Source organism: Strix uralensis, chromosome 8, assembly GCF_047716275.1.
Source record: "Strix uralensis isolate ZFMK-TIS-50842 chromosome 8, bStrUra1, whole genome shotgun sequence".
Taxonomy (NCBI): domain Eukaryota; kingdom Metazoa; phylum Chordata; class Aves; order Strigiformes; family Strigidae; genus Strix; species Strix uralensis.
Genome location: NC_133979.1, coordinates 28,779,783 through 28,800,635, shown reverse-complemented (window position 1 = coordinate 28,800,635; position 20,853 = coordinate 28,779,783). Strand labels below are relative to the sequence as shown.

The 20,853-nt window shown below is 43.3% G+C and overlaps 1 protein-coding gene across 5 annotated transcripts in view; it reads left to right on the top strand.

Annotated features, from left to right (window-relative positions):
* The first annotated feature begins 2,481 nt into the window (after positions 1 to 2,481).
* The window catches only part of DNM3 (dynamin 3), a 187,962-nt gene continuing 169,590 nt past the window's right edge, over positions 2,482 to 20,853 (top strand). For all 5 annotated transcript variants that reach the window (XM_074876866.1, XM_074876865.1, XM_074876864.1 and 2 more), the window contains exons 1-2: positions 2,482 to 2,680; positions 20,751 to 20,824. In XM_074876866.1, the coding sequence (XP_074732967.1) occupies positions 2,535 to 2,680; positions 20,751 to 20,824 (220 nt within the window). In that variant the 5' untranslated portion in view covers positions 2,482 to 2,534. The remainder of the gene's footprint in view (positions 2,681 to 20,750; positions 20,825 to 20,853) is intronic.

Sequence of the window (20,853 nt, the reverse complement as noted above, 5' to 3'; positions counted from 1 at the left end):
TGTGGAGATGCAATCCTCTTGCCAGGCTGCTCTTCTACCGATCTTAATTACTTCACTGGGGCAGCACAAAGTGCTCTGAAAATCAGACGAGGCGGATTTGGCCAGAATGCCCTACTGTTCTTCCCGACTTCCAGCCTCCGTAGAAACCCATGAACTGGAGGAAGGCCAGGCAGCTACTCTAGTGCCTCCTGGCATAGCCCGCTAGCTCAGGAGTGGGGAAAAAAATAATCAGGCTGCTAATTGGTATAATTATGTCAATAACCCCCAGGCCCCATCTAGATAGAAATGATTGCAAGGCTTTTCCCAGAGGCTGTGATGCTGGCGAGGTGGTCTAACCGCAGCGGCAAAGCCACTGCTAGAGAAGCCATCTCTGTGTTACGCCGATTAAAAACTTTTTAGCCAGAGCTAAAGCAAACCGTTCATTTGTTTCCAGGGTTAGAATTCAGTCTGTTGTAGAGAGTAATTTTTTTAGAATTATTGAGAGCTCTGGCCAAGAAGTTTTGATAATCTTCCAGATCGTTAGTATCTGTCAGCCGGCAGGATGTTCGCAGTTCCCTTTTGTTTTGCTTTTCACACTGAGTGAGGTCCGTGTCTGGTTTAATACAGAGGATAACTTTTATTGCTGCAGGACGCCAAAGCCCCTGTTTTGGATATTTTTGTGTTGTCACTGCTGCCAGTAATCACAGATAAATCTCATCTCTGTTGTTTGCCCGTGCTTTTAGCTCGGCCTCAGTATGCATTTTTAATTCAACCCACTGCAATGATGTGGCTTGGACCTTGTTATCGCTTCCTAGCCTGTTCCTGAACCACCCACCTGCTACCAGCCCTGCCAGACCCGGCTTCTGCCCTGACACGGGCCTGGGGAATGCCTGGCTGACCCTGGCTGAGCACTGGGGCCATTTGCCAGGGCCCCTCCTGTGCTGCAGGGACAGGTCGTGGTTCCCGCTGCGCCTGTTCCCGAGGCTCTGCAGAGAGACCTGGACAGGCTGGAGCGATGGGCTAAGGCCAACTGGATGAGCTTCAATAAGGCCAAATGCCGGGTGATGCACTTGGGCCACAACAACCCCCAGCAGGGCTACAGGCTTGGGGAGGAGTGGCTGGAGAGCTGCCAGTCAGAGAGGGACCTGGGGGTGTTGATTGACAGCCGGCTGAACATGAGCCAGCAGTGTGCCCAGGTGGCCAAGAAGGCCAATGGCATCCTGGCTTGTATCAGAAATAGCGTGGCCAGCAGGGACAGGGAAGTGATCTTACCCCTGTACTCGGCACTGGTGAGGCTGCACCTTGATTACTGTGTTCAGTTTTGGGCCCCTCACTACAAAAAGGACATTGAATGACTCGAGCGTGTCCAGAGAAGGGCAACAAAGCTGGTGAAGGGTCTGGAGCACATGTCGTATGAGGAGCGGCTGAGGGAACTGGGGGTGTTTAGTCTGGAGAAGAGGAGGCTGAGGGGAGACCTCATCGCCCTCTACAACTACCTGAAAGGAGGTTGCAGAGAGCTGGGGATGAGTCTCTTGAACCAAGTAATAAGTGACAGGACAAGAGGTAATGGCCTCAAGTTGCACCAGGGAAGGTTTAGACTGGATATTAGGAAGTATTTCTTTACAGAACGGGTTGTTAGGCATTGGAATGGGCTGCCCAGGGCAGTGGTGGAGTCCCCATCCCTGGAGGTGTTTAAGAGTCGGGTCGACATAGCACTTAGGGATATGGTGTAGTTGGGATCTGTCAGTGCTGGGTTAGTGGTTGGACTGGATGATCTTCAAGGTCTTTTCCAACCTAGATGATTCTGTGATTCTGTTCCCATCCTAGGCAGGAGCCGGGAGGAATTCAGCCACCGGGCCTGCTCCCAAATCCCCTGCTTGGCAGATGGGGAAGGGCTGACGTCAGGTCGCACACAGGCGAGTGTGACCCAGCTCCCCCCTGTGCTCCCGGTTTGCCCTCTCCCCAGCTCGGTGCCCGAGCCGCAGGGGCAGAGCACGGGCAGAGCGGCGCTGGGTGCCGGCGGGTGGCACAGCCGGGCGCGGCCCTGCGCCCCGGGCTCGGGGGGACGCCGTGGCCCCTCCTGCCAGCGGGACGGGTGGCGCCTGGGGTTGGGGCTCCCGGGGGAGAGCAGGGGCAGCACGGCGGTGTCGTCGGTCCTGTGTGGACCTGGGCGAACGGTGACCCTTGTGCCCGCGGGTCCCCGCACCGAGGCCGGCATGTCCCTGTGCGGGAACGAGCCCACCCGGCCGCTCGAGTGGGCAGCGGGTGCTGCCCGCAAGCTGCTGGCCTGCGCCGGTGACCGGCAGGAGGCGCGGTCGCTGCCGCCGCAGAAAGGGCAGAGGGGACCCCACTACCGCGGGCTGCCGGGGCTCGGCCCTGTCGGCCCGCACCGGGGCCCGCACCGGGCGGGGGCGTGGCCGCGCCGCGGAGGCCCCGCCCGCAGGCTCGGGGGTGGGGCGCATGCGCAGTGCGCCGGCCGTTACCTGTCAGCGGCGGCGGCGGGCGGAGGAGGAGGAGGAGGAGGAAGAAAAAGAGGAGGCGGCGGCGGCGGCGGGATGGAGGGGCTCATCCCGCTCGTCAACCGTCTGCAGGACGCCTTCGCGGCGCTGGGCCAGAGCTGCCTGCTCGACCTGCCGCAGATCGCGGTGGTGGGCGGGCAGAGCGCCGGCAAGAGCTCCGTGCTGGAGAACTGCGTCTCCAGGTGAGGCGGCGGGCACGGCACCCCCTCAGCGACCCCCCTCCCCACCCCGCCCCTTCCCGCGCCGGCGGCAAGCGCCATTCCCAACGGTCGTTCCCCTCCACCTCCAGCGGTCGCCTCGCGCCCCCCCCTCGCCTCAGCGCCGCGCCCCCGTAGCGCGGGGGGCGGCTGGTGGCGACCGGGGATGTACGAGGGGGGCGGGGGGGGTTGTGCTGTCCCGGCTCCGCGCCGGGGGGTGCTCGGTGCGGCCGCCGGTGCCGCGGGGGGGAGCGAGGCGGGCCCTGGCACGGCAGCGCCCTTGGTTTGCGTGTTGCGGGGAAGCGGCCGCAACTCCGGTGCGAGGGCGTTCACGTGCCCGGTGCGGGGGTTAACGGCTCTCGGGGGGGGGGGGGGGGGAACACGGTGTTTAAAACACCAAATCCTAATTACGGTGGGGGTTCTGGGTCTGGTCGCTTAATAGTTCTCACAGCGATGGTTACACTTCGTGCCGTCCTACTGCGCATACGGCTGTTAGCATCTTTTCTAAAAATTACCGAAAGATAAAAGGGGAAGCCTCATGATTTAGGTGGCCCTTTCCACGGACGGACTATGTCTCTGAAGATCTCCCGAGGTAAACGTAAACTTCACCTGCTGTTTCATAAAAGTTCCTGCTGCGTTCGCTGTAAATAACGTGCGGGCTCCTGGAGAGAGGTGGTGTTTTCAGAGCGTAGCTGCAATGTTAGTCTGCATATAGCATCACAAGTACTGTTGTATGGCAGCGATCGGGGAACTTTCATGTGCAGAGATCTTCGTTAAAGGTAATGTTAAACGCTGTGTCTTTCCACAACCTGGCTATGTATCAGGCTGCAATAGCTCTTGATATGCAGTATAAAAATACTAGGCAGTTCTTCTTTATCTCTGCTTCAGAATTTACTCTTACTGTGTTAAATGTCAGTTCTTTCTACTTGAAGGTTGTAGCGAACTACTGATGTTGGGAGTACTGCCAGTCTCTCAAGTTTAGAAAGCACAAGTGAGATCCTCAGAAATCACTACCGGCCATCAATTTATTACAGTTTTCTTCAAACAAGTCTTTAAAACGTATTTTTGTAACCTTTTGACTTTTTGATCTGTGTGTCCACAAAGCTGTGCAAAGCACATGTGCTGAGGAGGAAAGGCGTCTTCATCTTTCCTGTCAATAAGGCTATTTTGGTCCCTGTGGCAAAGCCTTGTCTGGGGTGGCACCCACCTGGGATCGGGGCTGAGTGTGGTGGGCTGATGGCTTTCTTTGGATCCAGCTGTGCTGATGGGAGAGGTTACTGCTCCCAGATGCTCGTTACTGCTCCCCTGCTAGAGGGATCTGCTCCATCTGGTCCGCAGGTGGAGCTCTTCCTTTGAGTGCACCGCACTCCCGCTCCTGCTGCCAGGATGCGCCTGGCTGGAGCGAAAGGTGAAAATGAGCAGTTTGTGCTAATCTGGCCCATTTGCACAAGAGGCTGGAGCCAGCTGCACAAGTGAGACGTGGACATTTTGAGGAAGAATTATGAAGAAAAGCTAAGGGCAATGACTTTTTTCACCCGCATATTTACCACTCAGCCTGCAGACACTGCGAGAGAGTCTCTTCAGAAAAGAGCTTACACACTACTAGGGTGTCTCGGTCTGATCTGGAATTAGGATTCTTTCAACCCAGTCTCAGAGTTCCACATCGTGTTTTATGCAGTAACTTCTTGAGATATAGTGTCAGCTGATCTGTAGTACCTCCCTACTTGCAAGCTTGGAGCTTATTGCAAATGTGACATTAAAATGCATTACTTCAGATCTGTTCTGTGAGACTTCAGCAACTATGTTTTACTCGTGCTTTTCCTCCAGTCTGAGTATGTGTGGTCAGCAGATGTGTACTTGCTAAGCTGTGAGAACTTGATTGTGAAACCTCAGAACCAGATTAATAAATATCCAGGAGATCAGGAAAGCATTTTGCTTGTCAGATTGGTAGGCAAAACAGCCTATGGCTCTTTTTAGTAAGCCATAGGACGTTCCTGTTTTTACAGGATAATAAAGCTGCTCTCTGCAAACGAGAAGTTTATTACACCCACATCTGTCTTAATACGGCTTATAGAGGTAGTGCATCTCGTTGTAGAGACGTGTTGCACTCGTTTCTTACTGTTGGTGGTATATTGCGTGACGTGTCATTAACCACAGGGCGAACATTAACTAATAGTAACACAGCTTTGAAATTCACATCAAAATAAAATAGGCCTAGCACTGCTTTGAAGGAGTGTTAATTCTCATGGTTTTTTGTTTGGGGTGGTGGTGTTTTTTTTTTTTTTTTTTTTTTTTTTTTACCACATGAATCATTATCATTAGTAGATTTTGAACTCTTAGCCTTCAGAGAGACATTTAAGATATTCTCTCTTCAGGAGTAGCTGTAATTGGTAAGAGGAAGACATGCCGTTCTCCACCTGGGGAGTAGGGTCTTGCTACAAACATGCTGTTGGTTGATATCCCAAGTATGTTAGTGGAGCTCTAGTGAGGTTAAAAAGGTTCTTCTTAACTCTAGGATCAGATTGTTATTCTCTGTTGCCTGTAGCCACTAGACCATTGTGCCTGTTCCGGTCCTTCATTGGGTCTTTGGTTGTGCAAGGATGACTTCCCCCCCCACTTGGAGAGAGGAAACCTATTTTCTAGCTTGCAGGTGGTATCAGAGTTGGAGGTTGGTTTTGGAGCCTAACTGCGCAGGAAACATATTGGGCTATCCTGCACTACCCACCATCTAGTTTATGCATTGCCATTGTTTTTCAGAAGGGTTGTGAGGGATCTGGCTCTGGCATAATTCTGTGGGCTGGCAGATGGTTCTGGAAGTGGGATCCAAGTCCTGTTATTTCTGAAGCTGCTGAGTGACATACATCCATCACTGCCCCCAGGGTAGCACCAAGCCTTGTTTAGGTGCACGCGGCAACCTTAATTACTAACAATGGCCAGTGAGTATGTTGGGATTAGATTGCATGTTTGATCTGCGTCAACACTGGTGTTGCATGAGGATGAATTCTGCATGTTTGCCTGGTCCAGGAATTGCGTGACACCCAGAACTATTTAGGTCGTTGTAGGTTGATTTGGAACAAGGCTGGAGTGGGGCAGTGTCAAATCTCCCAAAGTAGCCATTATTGCTACTATTTGGATTAGCATCCACTAAAGTATCTGGAGAGTTTGCTTTTCACTTATTGCTCCTCTGTGTGTAGGAGACCGCTGCTTTTGGTAGTCAAGGACTGTGTTTGACGGGTTTCCTCTTGGGATTCTGGTTATATTTAGATGGAAACAGAGATTCCAGAGAGCACCTGAGGACAACAGTCATTTCCATTTATGGGTTAGACCTTCGTATGTGTTTCTAACTGGATCTCATACTGAGTTTTGCATTTGAAGCAAAAGATCTAGTGCAATCTTCTGGTAGAATTTAGTGGGAGAGAGATTCAAAAGTGCAAAGGGGAGTCAAACATCTCATACCAACAGTTTGCCAGTCTTACTCCTTTGCTACACATGAGTATAGGACCATGACCTTGTATGTTGTTTATGCTTTTGAAACTTCTTGCTTTTGATAATAATAGGGTTACTTAAAAGAAAACTAATCGCAGGAAGCAATCCCTGGAAACTGTATTTGGAGAGAAAGCGTTTTCTATTATTTCATATATCCAAATGGGCTTTTAAGATAACTAAAGGCACAGATGGCAAGCTACCTTGTCAGGGCTTCTTTCTCCAGATTTGAATCAGAACCTTATTTTATTCTTACAAATAGCAAGAAATTAATGATTAGATTTCAAAGCTGAAAGCTGTTTAGTTCCTTCCCTGCTTACTATAATATAAACTGCCTGTGGCCAAATAATTCTTTTATAAGAGATGTGAACTCTTGATTGTAAGCCTGTCAGTCATAATCAAACAAGCACTTTCATTTTAAGAGCCGGAGGTCTGGTTTTGTAACACAGCTTTGCAGCTTTTTGATCTGAGACACTTTGGATAATCTTACAGTCACTGCATGTAGTATAGCTGTTTATTATAACATATGTACTTTTTTTTTTTTTTCAAATTACAATTCCTTCAGTGCACAGCTCATTTTTTTGCTTGAGATGGCGGTTGTGAAAAGACTGCGTTGAGTCATTAGGGGAAGAGAAAGGACTTTAGATCTGGCTGCTGAAGCAGAGAAATTTCTCCAGAGAAAGTAGACACATACTTAGATTGTGTGCTTCCTAGGGGAGATATAGTTGAAATTGGTGCAGATATTTTATTCTTTTAGTTCTTAGTCATTGACATAAAAACTTTTTTACAGAAAAGTCTCCTCTTTTGTGAAACAGGCATGAAAAAGCTAAGCAGTTGGAGATACAAACTGAAGTGTGGTGCTGTGTATTCTTTTTTTAATCTTAAGGATCTTCTGGAAATGAGAATCGGCCACTCCTTTTCCTGACTAATTAAGCCATTGTACTGCTATATTGAGTGTATTAGTCTAGTTATCAGAATACTCTGGTGCACTGAAAGCAAGAATTGTTCCTGGGTCAATACCAGTTATATAGAAATAGCAGTGAATGAGGCAGTGGCTCATTTAGGTTTCTTCCCCAAATACATTTTTAGATTTAGAGGTTGCAGAACGAACTTAGCCATTTAGATGGGATATAGATTGCCTTGTTTTGTCTTAAATGTAACTCTGTTGTGGATTTTAAGATAATTTTTATGTCAAGTCTTGAGAATTGATACATGCAAAATAAAGCAAATGTGTAGTTAAAAACAGATGTGAAACAAAAGTGCTGATCCATCTTCCCCCCCCCACCCCGGTAAAGTAAAAGTTTTCCTCTAAAACTGCTTTGAGGAGCCGTGTGTCTCTTATTTCTGGCATTTAAATTTTACCAATTAAAAGATTTCTTCTCTTTTAAGGAAAGCTGTACTATGTGATGAAGCCCTGACCTATATTCTGGTATTTAAGTTCAGCGTATCAAGCAGTTTACAGAGATGCTAAATCAATAAGTAACAATTAACGCTTTTGTAAAGTGTGCCTGCGAGAATACATGTACATATGGTCTTAATGCAACTTCGGCATACTATGTATGATTAGGCTATTGTAGTGATTTAGTGAACACAAGTTTAGTATTTGAAGTCTGAGACCTAGACTTCAGAAAAAAATCAAAATCTTGCAAAAAGCAACCCTCAAAAAAACGCAGTCTGGTCTTGAGTGCCTTCTGAGAAATCAGTGCTACAAATTTAGTGGCAGTTGTGACTGGAAATTCAATCCATCAGGGTACTGAAGATGACTGCACACCTCTGATCATTTTAAAAGGTGAATAGTCACCTAGTGAGAGGTTTGTGTGGGTTTTTTCTTTTCTTTTTTTTTTCAGAGTGTAGGTATCCACTTCACTTTCCTGATTCTTAATACAGAGACACTTCTGAAAATTTGATTGACTCTCTAGGCTCTCGTATAATGTTATAAATCCCGATACTCACTGCCTTCAGGAAGGAGCCCACACTTAGGATTTTATAGTGTTAAAATCAACATATAACAAGCATCTTTGTTACCTTGCTGTTTCTTGATGGGCATTGCTCCTGCTAATGTTTCAAGCTTATATTATTTACTTTTGTAGATGAAACAGAAAACAAGGCTTTCCAGTTTAGATAAATGGATGTTAACCATATGATTGTTTGGACATTCACCTGTAAACACAGGGAGTGATGCTGCTATGGATTGCAGCAGAGAAGTACGGACACTGTTCTCTGCCACTAATTTACTGTATGCCCTCAAACTGGTTCTTAAACATTAGCTGCACCTGTGTCCACGTGTATATGCCTCAAGTCTTTACTCTGTCTTAACTGTATGGAGGATTTAGATTTTTATTCCTTTGATTTTAAGTTACTTCTATTTCTAAAGGAAGAGGTTAGCATATAATCTTAAAACCAGTGCGGGATAAATCTGATTTTAGTCTAAAACTTGCTGTTGTGCATTTTTCTTTGTGTGATGGCTGCTTTAGATACCTATATAGCACCAAAACTGAGTACTGGATTCTGCTTTGAACAGCTAAGATGTAGCAGCATTTCTTCTTCCCAGAAGGGGACCGTTGCTGGCGTTTAGTTTATACCTTACAGCTTAGTCGTTGAGAGAGATAGTGTTTGTGGTTTGCTATCTGTCTATCAGCTGATCAGTGAGCAAATTGATGATGTTCTTTTAAGTATTTATCTGTTTCTTAATTGCAGGCACAGAGGGGCAGAAGCCATTTTTGCTTTTTCTGTTTGTGTGGGGTTTTTTTTAAGCAGTGCATTTCAAAATAAGGCCTTCTAGTACATCGAAGCCTGTGAACTCCCCTTGTTTGCTATGCTCGTGTGTATTGGGTTACTGTGAATCCTTTTAATGCTGTGTGTCTGCAGTGTAAAGCCTGTAGTGTAAATATGCTGAGAACAGGAAATGAGCATTATTTAACTGTGACCTTGCATCTTTTTCTTCAGCAAGTTGCATTGAGATGAACAAGGCAGCATTATTGAACTAGAGAGGAGCAAAATCCCATTTAACTGCGTGCTGGGCTTTGATGTACTGCCAAGTACTGTTGACTGTGATAGCCTCTGGGATGCAAAGGAGACTGTAGCTGTAGATAAGAGAGGTTTTCAACTGAAGTGTCTAGTGACAATGTCAGCTTTTATAATTTGTATGTGGAAGCTACGCTCTTAATTCAGTGCCTAGCATGGTATTTCTGCATCCTAGTTCCCATGCAAAATCACCAAGATTTCATTCTTCAGATATGCAGGAGATCTGCTGTTTGCTGTAATACAGCTAGGTTTCCATCCTCATAGATGATACAATCAAAGCTAGAGTAACCTTAAGTACTCATTACTTTGTTTACTATGTACAGTGCAGATGCCTAAAAATGTAGACATATATTTAATGGTGCCTAGCTATAGAGGATGCTCTAAAATGGTCTCTGTGTAGTTCACTTGCAGAGAATAAGCAGGGCTCTGCGTGGCAAGCACAAGAACCGCTGTAAGACATCTCTAGCCTCTGCTGCACGAGGGTGGATTGAATGGGCTGTGTTCCAGATCTGTTCAGCAGCCAAGCTGGAAACTGCTGAAGAAATTTTAGCATAATCCATCAGATGCAGTGTTGTGCCCTTGTGTGCACACCTGTTAGTTTATTCAGGTGCTAAACAAATGTTGACAGAAGATCCCCTACGTCCATCAGATCTGGGAAATAGGCTGGAAAGCCTTAGGAGTCTGGGCTGAGACTTCCAGCATTATGACTTTGTTAGTGTTCTGGGAAGTAGCAGCATAAAACCCTGTTTTGGTCAGACTTTCAGTATAAAATTTTCTCATGGTAATAATTCAGTTTCTGGAGAGATGGGAGATCATTGCTGATACTAAATTTCAATGTTTAGCTAAACAGACTTTACATTGTCATGGACAGTATATTAATTTGCACATGCTACAGGCTCAAAGCAGGATAAATAGGCCTGTAAAAAGGATAAAATGGCTAGAGAAGTTGTTTGAGAGACTTGGATCACTTGTTTTGGAAACATCCCCCTTTTCCCCCTTCCTTCTGTAGTTGTCTTTCTGTCTATAAATTTAGGCTGCCTTTATACTGCAGTTCCCATTGTGTATACATTCTGGAGGGAGGAGAAGAATTGAATCCAGTTACATTCCAGCTTTGCAAAATAATCTGAAATGGCTCGTATTGTACCAAGAAAAGTAATCGTACAGTTTGACAACTTGTCCACCACAAAAGAGGTAAATGTATTATCCCAGTGCTTCTGAGGAGGCAAAATTTTTTGGACTTGACTGGGATGCAGTATAGCTGGTTGTATGCTCTACCACTGTTTAAAAAATCTGTATTGATGGATCTGAGTTCAGGACAGTGTGATTTGGGAGGAAGGGCAGGAGCTTATTTTGTCTAGGTTTTTGATGACAGCACTGAAGTTTGCAATATCTAAAAGTTTTGTCATGACAGAGTATGCAGATGTGAATTGTTTGCTAAATGCAAGTAATCGTATAGTAGTTAGCTTCATGTAGCTGATACGTCTGCAGTGTTGGGGACCTGTTTTCTTTCTGATCCTTGCAATCAGATTTTTTTTTTTCCTGTTTATATCTGATTATATAATAGAGGAAAACTTTTTACTCAGATCTTTTCTGTTAATGGTATTTGGCAGCTGTAAGTGATTAAAAAAAACCCTAAACAACTTCTATTTAGAGCACTGACAACAATTTAAAGTGAGTAAAGAATTTTTGTTGTTCATTTCTTGTATCAAGATACAAAATCTTGCTGCATTAGTATTCATCCTGAGAATGGATAGGCTTTTATGCACCAACATCCTATGCAAATTAGTTCTTTCCTAAGAGCAAACATATCTGATTAGGGAGAATACAGTTGTCCTGCAAAGTCTGCTTTATTCTTTGACACAAAAATTCTGGGAATTGTTGGGGGTTTTTTTGTGTTTTGTGGTTTCTTCCCCTCCCAGCCCCCACTTGGAATTGATGGAGAGCACCGTTGGGCAGGAAATAGCAGAAGCTTTTGTAAAAATCTTAAAAGAGAGAGGAAAAAGGGCATTTTCACAAATGGAATTAGGGTGATGCAGCAAAGTTTTGGACGCCTGCCAGGGAGGACAGATGCATCATGCATACAGTGGCTTGCCGACGAGACTGCACATTGGCAGCTTCCCGATCTGTTAATACAGCAAGCCTACAGCCCGAGCATAATCACTGCAAACAGAGCACTGTTCATCTTACCACTTTTGTGGGTTTGCCTGGCAAGTTTTCATAGCTGTGTATGGCAAGTTTTCAGTCCTATAAACATTATTGAGACTTTAAAACTTGCTATCACATAAAAGATTTTTTTTTTTAATACTAAGAAGTGCATTTTCTTTCCTTGCTTCAGTGAACAGACTTGCTTTTTTCTGTGCAGAAATGTAAAGTGAGGTACTCTCACTGCTGTCAAAAGATGACATTATAGTTGGGGTACTAATAATGATCTGCACCTTCTTAGGCCTGTGTTCAAACGTCCCCTACTTCTGAGAACCTGCTGACTCCAGTCATGTTTAATGGAAGACTTCACCACTGGGACTAGAATAAATTTTAGCACTGATTTTTTCATAACTCTATAATGGGTATTTTAATAGGGGAGAGGTAATAATTTCTGGCTTCTTGTTGAGCAGAAATGCTGCTGCTACTTAAAGAAAGCATCTTGCAGATACGAGAGAAGTAAAATGACAGTGACTTTTTTTTTTTTTAAGCCTGCCCTGTTGCTGGTCTTCTGTATGAAGAGGAAATCTCAAGCTTTGCTTTCTTGCCTTAGTGATGCCTAATCACTGTCACTGAATTTAGTTGTTATGGAGGTGCCCAGCTAGTGTGACTGAAATCCCTTGCCATCTTATTTGAAGTTCTTCAAGGGCTTTTCAAAAATACTTTATTTCTCAACTTTTAGAGTCAACACTCAACATATTTCCATGGTTAGGTCTGTTTGGGTGGATTAAAAAATCCCCTCTGGATTTTTGTACAGTTGGTCTCAACTCCATGAAGGACTAAAGAGACATTTTAAGCTGCTAGGTTGTAGTGCTGTGTAAGAGATTAAAGATTTTTTTTTTTTTTTTTTTAAACTCTTGATTCAACTTGTGTGCTTGCCTGAAAGTGATGGATAAGATAACTGGGGAGGTCCCCGCTTTGGCTGTTCAGCTCCAGTAGTTCAACAATGGTGATGGAGGACACTGCTGGGTTGGAAAATGGCTGCTCAAAGACCCCAAGATTACCCATCCTGCTTGAAAGGAAGAGATAGCTAACAGCCCTAGGATGTCTGGATACTCAGTTTCTCACCCCTAAAGGCATGCACAAACTGCATGGGCTGCAATGTGTAGTTACTATTCCTGTTTTGATTCAGCAGGTTAATTAAAATGATTTCTCAGTTGAAGGAAGATTTACCTTGAAAGAATGGTTACTGCAAACTGAGATCAAACTTCATTAGAAAACTTGAACTAAGCACTAAAGTGTCATGATAAGGATGCAAGCATCTATGCTGCGTGGTTTACCAAAAAATCCTGGAAAGACTGGTATATTGAGTTTTAGGAGCTAATATATCTGAGATCACTAAAAATCCACAGCCTCTTAATGCATTTAGCTTGCTCTGTAGGCCTAATTAAGGTAGGTATCATTGGTCTTTGATAAAGAAGATTAATTATTTTGTACATCTTCATGTAAAGCCTGTTACGTTAGCCATTGAACAAACCTGTGGGAGACTCTCCTGACTGACAAACATTGTACCAAAACAAAAAGCATTTACTCTTCTGTAATTAATGGAGGTGAGGGATCAAGTGAGAAGTGATAGTAAGAATTGGTCCCTGTTCTCTTAAGCTAATGAGGAAGAGCATATATAGCCAAATATCAGTGTGTTGTAGAAAGTGATGTATACTACTGTATTACTGAAAAAAAAAAAAATATGGTGTGAGGTTGAGAACATCAAAGCACAACAGAGGTATTGCCTTAAAGCTTTTGTGACTTCTTGAAAATGTGTCTTTGTACTGTCACTTTGGAGGGCAGAGGAATTGTGCCTCCAAAGCCACTAAGTAAGAATAGATACAGTGACGTCTAGTGTCAGTGATGGCAAACCTCCTCTGATAAAGTACTTCACTTGTCATTATGAATTCAATTCCTTAGAAGGCCTCTGCTTAAATATGAAGTATGCTTCCCATCACTTGGATACACCTTGCTTTGGAATGAACGAAAGTGTGGGAAGGATCTACTGCTGGGTTCTCTGGGGTGTTGGTGAGCCCAGGAGCAAGAGTAGGCAAGATAGAAAGAACATGTCTTGTAAAATAGGTCTGCAGATGTGTATTTTTAGCATTAAGAGTTCTTTAGTTATAAATTAACTAGGTTTGGTTTATGGTTTTAGAAAGTGAACCTGAGGAATGAAGTTAGAAATTACTTGCGTGTCTCTTCCTGTAAGCTTACACTGGACTGTGCTTTTCCCTGTTTTGCTCTTTTGTCGCACTTTGTTTTGAGGTTAAATATGATAAATGTAAGAAAAATGAAAGCCTTTTGTCATACTTCTGTGCAGCGTACATTCGCCATGGAACTGGGAGGTGCTTGGCTGTATAGGCACGTGTAGGTGTCACTGTGAAACAGTGTGCTCTTTTGCACAAGATACAGCCGTTCAGCTGTCCGTATGAGCCACAAGTGCTCCTAGTGTGCCAGGCTGGAGTTGTAGAAAACAATAAACACTGGGTTGGGAAAAGGCCCAGGAAAACTGTTGACTTTGGTCATAATTGCTTCCTATTGCAATTGAAGCTGCACTGCAGTCCTTGGCAAACCTTGGGATTCAAGGCCTGCGTGGAATGCTACTGCAGCAGTGTTGAGCAGCCCATGGAACATGGCCTTTCTGCATTTGAGGGAAGGTGAGTGGAAAAACTTTTTTAAGTAACATTACCAATGTTGTTTGGCAAAATGAAGTAGATTTAGATGGGTCATTTGTGCTCTTCTATAAGACAATTATGGATCTTGTCCTGAGCCGGTCTTGTTTCTACCCTTTGTGGAGAATGTGGAGCCTTTTTCTTTGGAGGGACTTCTGATTTTTTTTGATAATTCATCACTATCTGTTTTATTTGTTCCTATCTCTTTCATTAATGCAGTTACTGTGTAATCATTGACATCCTCCTCCATTATTTGATTTCCTGGATTCACCCTAAGTTTCATATGAATTAATTATGTTGGTGTTGATTAATCACCATTTATCCTGTGTAATACCAACCATGTAACTGATAAGTGCAGAATATTTCTGAGTACTATAGTGGCAAAGTAAAGCAGATTTAAGTTACTGTTTTGAAACCATGATTAAGTTTTAAGTGATGAGGAATCATCACTCTTCACACAAACTGGGGATTCTTCTGTTTTTGTCTTTTTTTTTCTTTTGTTCACATAACAAATACTGCTAGTGTGCTGGAGAGCTCCTAAATGGAAACTCTTCCCCTACCTGGAAATCCCCTTGGAATGCATTGTGTTTATAGTTTCTTTGTTTGATATATGTTCTTTTCTTTTGTAAGCTATAGTCCTGCATTATAGTGAGACAACCTCACTTAAGGAGCCCCTGTCTAGTTTGCTTTTCAGCATGTCACTATGCTTTTTGTCCTTTCTGAAATTTGAAAGGGTGTTCCCATCCCGTCCATGGGATTCTTCCTATTAATAATTTGTCTAATTACTTTTTCAGCTTATTTACTTTCTGAGAGTCAGAGAGGGTGGTATGATAAAGGATAGACAACATACAGAAACATGAACCTTTTTCTTTTTTTTCTTACAGTAAAGTTGTCTACTGTACCAAAGATTAGACACCTAACTGTCTGGTCATTATAAACTGCTAAGGTGTTGGTATGGCCATTGACAACTTTTTTCACCATCCTGTGACATCAGTTTTTGAGACCTTGGTTTGCAAGTCAAATTCAGACTAATATCTGTTACCTGCACACATTAAACGTTTTAGTAGATATACTTGTTCACATCTCTGATACTGGAAATGAACTGTATAAAGAGAGCAAAGACAGTATAGTTTGTTGTGCAGTAAGACATGAGTAAGTTTATTGGTTTTTAGGGAAAAAAATATTTGCACCTGAAAATATTTTGCTCTTGAAAATATTTAATGGTATTCTAACAGATGAGTGCATTATAAGGCTGAAGAGTTATTGAAGTGTTGTTCTGGAAGACCTGGCTGCTTGCATCTTGTTTACATTTGATACATTCAGTACTGGGTAAGCAACACTGGACAGGCTTTGCTGCTGGTCTTCAAGCTGTCATGTCACAGCAGCGCTGCTGCTGAGCTAGTATAGCTGTTGTCAGCAGAGTACCTTTTGCTGAAAATATTCTGAGAGTAAAGATGTAAAAGTAGTTTGATTCTTAACGTAGGATGGATGTGTTTTAAAGGACCATCTCTTTCATTCCCAGCTGTATTCTTGCATAGTGTGTTTCATTCTTGTTTCCTGCACCTTGTTATTAAGTGGTTTTGCAGTTCTGCGCACAGGTACTCACAGGCTCGCTCCCCCCACCGCAGAAGACAGCTTTTTCTCTCCCTTGTTGGTCTCTTCGTGCACAAATTCTCAGGCATGTCCTTTTTTCTAGACGGATTTATCTGCAGCTACTTCAACTCTGATGTGACTTTTCTCCCAACTCTCACTAAACATATTTGTGCACACTGACCAAAAGGTTTGGGAAAGCAACTATCTCAAACCTGCCCTTTAAAGAATGTTAAGTGTGCCACCAGGACGTTGAGGGGCAGAAGGAAACTTTGTCACTCAGCTATGTTCAGTCCTATTATATTTCTTGCTGCTGAAACTTTTTTTTTTCTTCTTTAAGTAACGTTTTATTTAGGTAGATATTTTTAGGGAAAAATGAAGGTGTGGGGCCATTCCTTAATACACTGAGGTCTTTTTTGGCACAACAAACCAACCCTGTGTAGAAACCTTTCCATATCAAGGGGAGGGGTAGAAGATCTGCATCCTGTCTTGTGGACGTTGAAGCAGGCATTTCTGCAGAAGCAGTTGTGCAGTATTTAATGAGTCCCTTGCTGCTAGAACTGTAATGTGGTACTATGTTACTTTTCCTAAAAAAGTGCAAGTTATGTCTCAGATTTGACTTACACTTCAGTGTGTGTTTAAAGAACTGCCTTTTTCTAGAAGTGGAGTTTAGGTATTTATTTGTAATATCTGATCTGGGCTATGTAGAGGAAGTGAACAGATGCCATTGCCTTGTGGCTGAAGCTGAAATTTCAAATGTTTGAAAAAAAAGAAAAAAAAAAAATCCCTATCCCTTTGATGGCTGATTTATTGAGGTGAATGTTTCTCTCAGAGAGGTAAAATACACATTCAGCAGTTAATGGGGGGAGGGGGGAAGTTTTCTTCTGAACTCTCCCATGAATTCCTTTTTATCCTCATTCTTTGTTGTTTTTTCCTCTTCAAACTGTGTATCTGAAGCAGAAGCCTTAATGTCCTTCTGCTGCACACTGTTTAAGCTGGTTATGTGATCAACACAGCTTGCCCTCTCACCGAGCGGGAACCTCTCTCTGCTGCTGCTTGTTTGAACAGACGATGGGCTTTTCGACAATATTTCAGTTTGTTAGAGAGGGTTATCAAATGCCATCTATTTTGGACAGGTTAAGAGAACGTTCTGAAGGAAAGTTGTTGTATGTTTCTTTCTAATTTTGCTGTTGAGGGAAGGTCAGTGTTGTATAGCCAGGAGTTGCATTAATGCAGTGTTCTTTATCTCCGAATGTGCTTAGTCTGAAGTAGAAAATCAATAAGTCTTTGCAGCCTCTGACTCCCTGAAGGAGCATTTCACTGCCTCATGTGGTGCTGTAGAGGACCCTAGTTTGTTTTGTGTGATCAGTTTGTCTTGAATGGCAATTCCTTTTAGCTTCTTGATGGAAAAATGATTTTTTTTTTTTTTTTTAAATAAGATATGAAATGCTTGAAAACCAAAGTATGAAACTGTCATCTCAATAGGCGTTTTCTACATGCTGGGCTACTGTCACTTCAGTGCATACAGAGAAATTAATGTTTCTTAAAATTTTGTGCTCTTCCCCATGAGAAAATATCAGTAGATAGCACTTCACTGAGGCACAGGTTTCTCTCCACTGGTAGATACTGAAGTTGTGATAGCCCTTTTGAAGACCCTTAGCATCTCTCTAAGCTAGTTCTTGCATCCTATTGCTGTCTCAAGTGTTGTAAAACATCGCAGCAGATATAAATCAGTATGCATGATGTTTTTGCATTATCTTTGTTTTAGAGAGTACTTGAATTCCTAATTAATTGTACTTTTTATAGAATCACAGAATGGTTTGGGTTGGAAGGGACCTTAAAGCTCATCTAGTCCCAGTGCCCCTGCCATGGGCAGGGACACCTTCCACTAGACCAGGTTGCTCAAAGCCCCGTCCAACCTGGCCTTGAACACTGCCAGGGAGGGGGCAGCCACAGCTTCTCTGGGCAGCCTGTGCCAGTGCCTGACCACCCATGGGTAGGGGCACCTTCCGCTAGACCAGGTTGCACCACCATTTCTGCCTGCAGATCTGTATTTGAGTATAGAAGTTAATAAGCTAACTTGTGTTTGAACAGCCTCTTCTTTTATAGTGTGCTTTAGTCTGCAGAGTGGTCACACCGTAAGTACGCATTAACAGGTTCTGAGAAAGTGAGACTTTTATCTGGAAATTAACTGTTTCATTCAAAATGCTAAAGACTCCTAAAGTGGTGTGGGGCACAGCTGGCAGCCAGTCTTGTGCCTCACAGAATCATCTAGGTTGGAAAAGACCTTGAAGATCACCTAGTCCAACCCAAATTTAGATTTAGTTTGAAACAACATTGTACAACTTTTTAATAACCAATAACTAATGAAAGGTGAACTGGCCAGGGCAATTCTGAAGATAAGAAATGACTGGAACAAATAAAAAGCCCTGTTTTACCAGAAGCATTTCAGTAGTGAAACCAACTGCAAAGAGATGTGAAACAATCTTGCCAGCATTTTTCACATTCACAGATTCATGGAGCCATTCTGCGCACCTGAGGCTGCTAACTATGTGGGGGACGGGGGGAGTTACACTAAAGGCCAACATATGGCAGTAAATCTGGAATAGCTGAACACTGTGATAAATTCACAGTAATAATTCAAGATGCTTCTAGAAAATTTTGGGGGCTGTGCCTTCCTGGTTGCCCTGTAAAGAGACATCAAAGTAGGGGATTAAAAGCATATTCTCAGTGATGATTTACATGCAAAAAATGTGAAATTCAGTTTTGAGAGCAGATTTCTTGCAGCTAATTCTAAAAATTAGGCATCTACTGTAAGGCAGCCTTCTACAACAGTCAGCAGAGACAGACAGTCACCTCGGGACATCACTTCTCAGAAGTAGGGTGACCCGTCTCTGGAGAAGCCTTGTTTCTTCCACTGATCACGCAGGAAAACTGAGCTGTGTGAACATCATGGAACTTGAAAAGGACAGAGTATTTCAATTACAAGATCATGGAAGAGAAAACTGATGTTTTAACTTTTATTTTACTGATTATTTTTACTGGAACTCTGTTTGCCTTATTTCTGCAGCCCTCAAAGGCATGTGAGGAAACAATTAGGGCATAATCTCTTTTGCTTGGTAAAATATGGAGCAATTAAGGGCTGTTAAGATTGATAAGGGGCTGAAGCAAAGCACAAGCCTGGGGTAGATTTCACCTTGCTATTTCTCAGGATGATGCAAAGAAATTGAAGTCGGGCAGGCAAATCACATGCCAAATTGGGAAAAATAAGCCCGGTACACAGTTCCTTTCCTTGGGGTGAGTCTGAATCATTCTGTAGTGTTTCTGCTTCATGTTGTCCAGAAGAACTGGACCAAAATCAGTTTCTCTGAATGGATGATCACACTTAAAAGGAAAACAAAACTGAATACCCAAGGTGAAATATTCATATACATTGAAATATATGCTTTTCTGAGTCAGCTAACAGTCTGGAAAACCACTTCTAAGTCTCTGAGGAGACTTTCAGACAGAACTGCTTGCTTATATGATTTTTTTTTAATACTTTTTTTTTTTATATCTAGATGTTAGGTTGGGAAGAAAAGCTTCAGAACTTCTGTCAAGGGTAGAGTTGCCGTATTTCTCTTCTGCAAGCTGCCAAAGTGTTTGTTACGTTGTTGGCGCTTGTGGCAAGAGGTTCACTGTTATTGCATTCCTGAGCCTGTCTTGACCTGGAACTCCTCAGACCTCATATCTTCTGATTTGCACAAATAATGTCCTGAAGTTCGGTGAAATATTTGTTTTATTTTTCATAGATGTACCCTCTAAGCTTGTTTTAAACCTTGTAGATTTGGGTGCGGCCTTAAAGGAACTGCTGAAATTAAGTAGCACAAGGTCAGTATGAAGATATTCAGTGATTATAGGTAAGATGTGGTTTCTCAAATGGCTTGAGTAGACCCATCTAAGCAGTTCTGTTGAAAGGGCTGATAGGACTGTGTCTTTCTTCCTTTGACTCTTTAGTCCTTCTCTAGCATGTGTGACGACACGGTCACCCAGATCAGCTCTGCCATTTGGCTGAAAATTCATGCCCTAACCATTTGTTGCATTGCTTTTCACCTGAGCCGGAGAGGTGAGTTAGCAATGCTGCCAAGGCAGGTGGGAAGGTGATTCAGCATCCCTGCTAAGGCAGGAAAAAGGAGGGGATTTCAATGAGTTTCAGCCGATTGTGAAACTGTCTGTTTACCTCTGAATTTTATTCCTCTGAAGATGCTTCTTTGGAGGGAGCACTCTTCAGAGCCCCTCACTGAACCTCATCTCAAGGTCTGTAAGAGTTTCATAGGCGTGGCACCTGGGGAAGATCCTGGGAAAAAAGTCTGTTATTTTGCTATGCGTTTCTGATCATTGGTTTTGCGACCAACAATTGGTTCAAAGTTTTTCTAGGGTTTCAGTTGCATAGGGAATCTCCCTGTCTTTGGAGGCATGGAAAGGACCATGGGGATGCATAATGATATGACAGAGCTGCTGTGTTTGCTTCATTGCTTGCTTTCTCATCCAAGGACATTCTTCTGCTGTTCCAGAGTACTTCTAGGGTTCAGCTTTTGCTCAAAAACTTCTGGGCAGATATGTTGCTGGAGAAGTTATTTGAGGATTTGAACTAGCAGAAGTTAAGTGTTGTGAAAGAATAGGTGCAGAGTGCTGGCAATTTGATTTGGCCAGAGCTTTGGTGTGGTGTGTGAGAGTGTGTGTATTGATATGCCCGTATCCTCTTCAAATCAAATATAGGGTGAGGACACATTTAGAGAGCCCAGTAAGTGTGGGCATGACTTCAGGTACTCTTACTATGCAAGGTGATTTTTGAAATGTTTTATATGGTGATTATGAAGAAAGAGAATTGCTAATGCCTCGAGACTAATTTTGTTTTAGTATGTATTTGTGTAATGACCTACTGCACTCTTGAACCAAAATTAACACCCTTACTTCATGCTAGTGTTTGATGTAAATCTGTTCCCACCAACTTTCCATTTTCATCGCAGCTGAAGGTATAGAGGAGGTTCCAATTTAGTCCAATATCTTATGTAACTGGACAGTGCTTTCTGGGTAGTAACTATTTTTTTTAATGTTTCCAGGGATTTTCTTCCACGAGGTTCTGGAATTGTAACAAGACGACCATTGGTCCTGCAACTCATCACTGCCAAAACAGGTAACTTCTTTCTCTTTTTGGTTCAATTC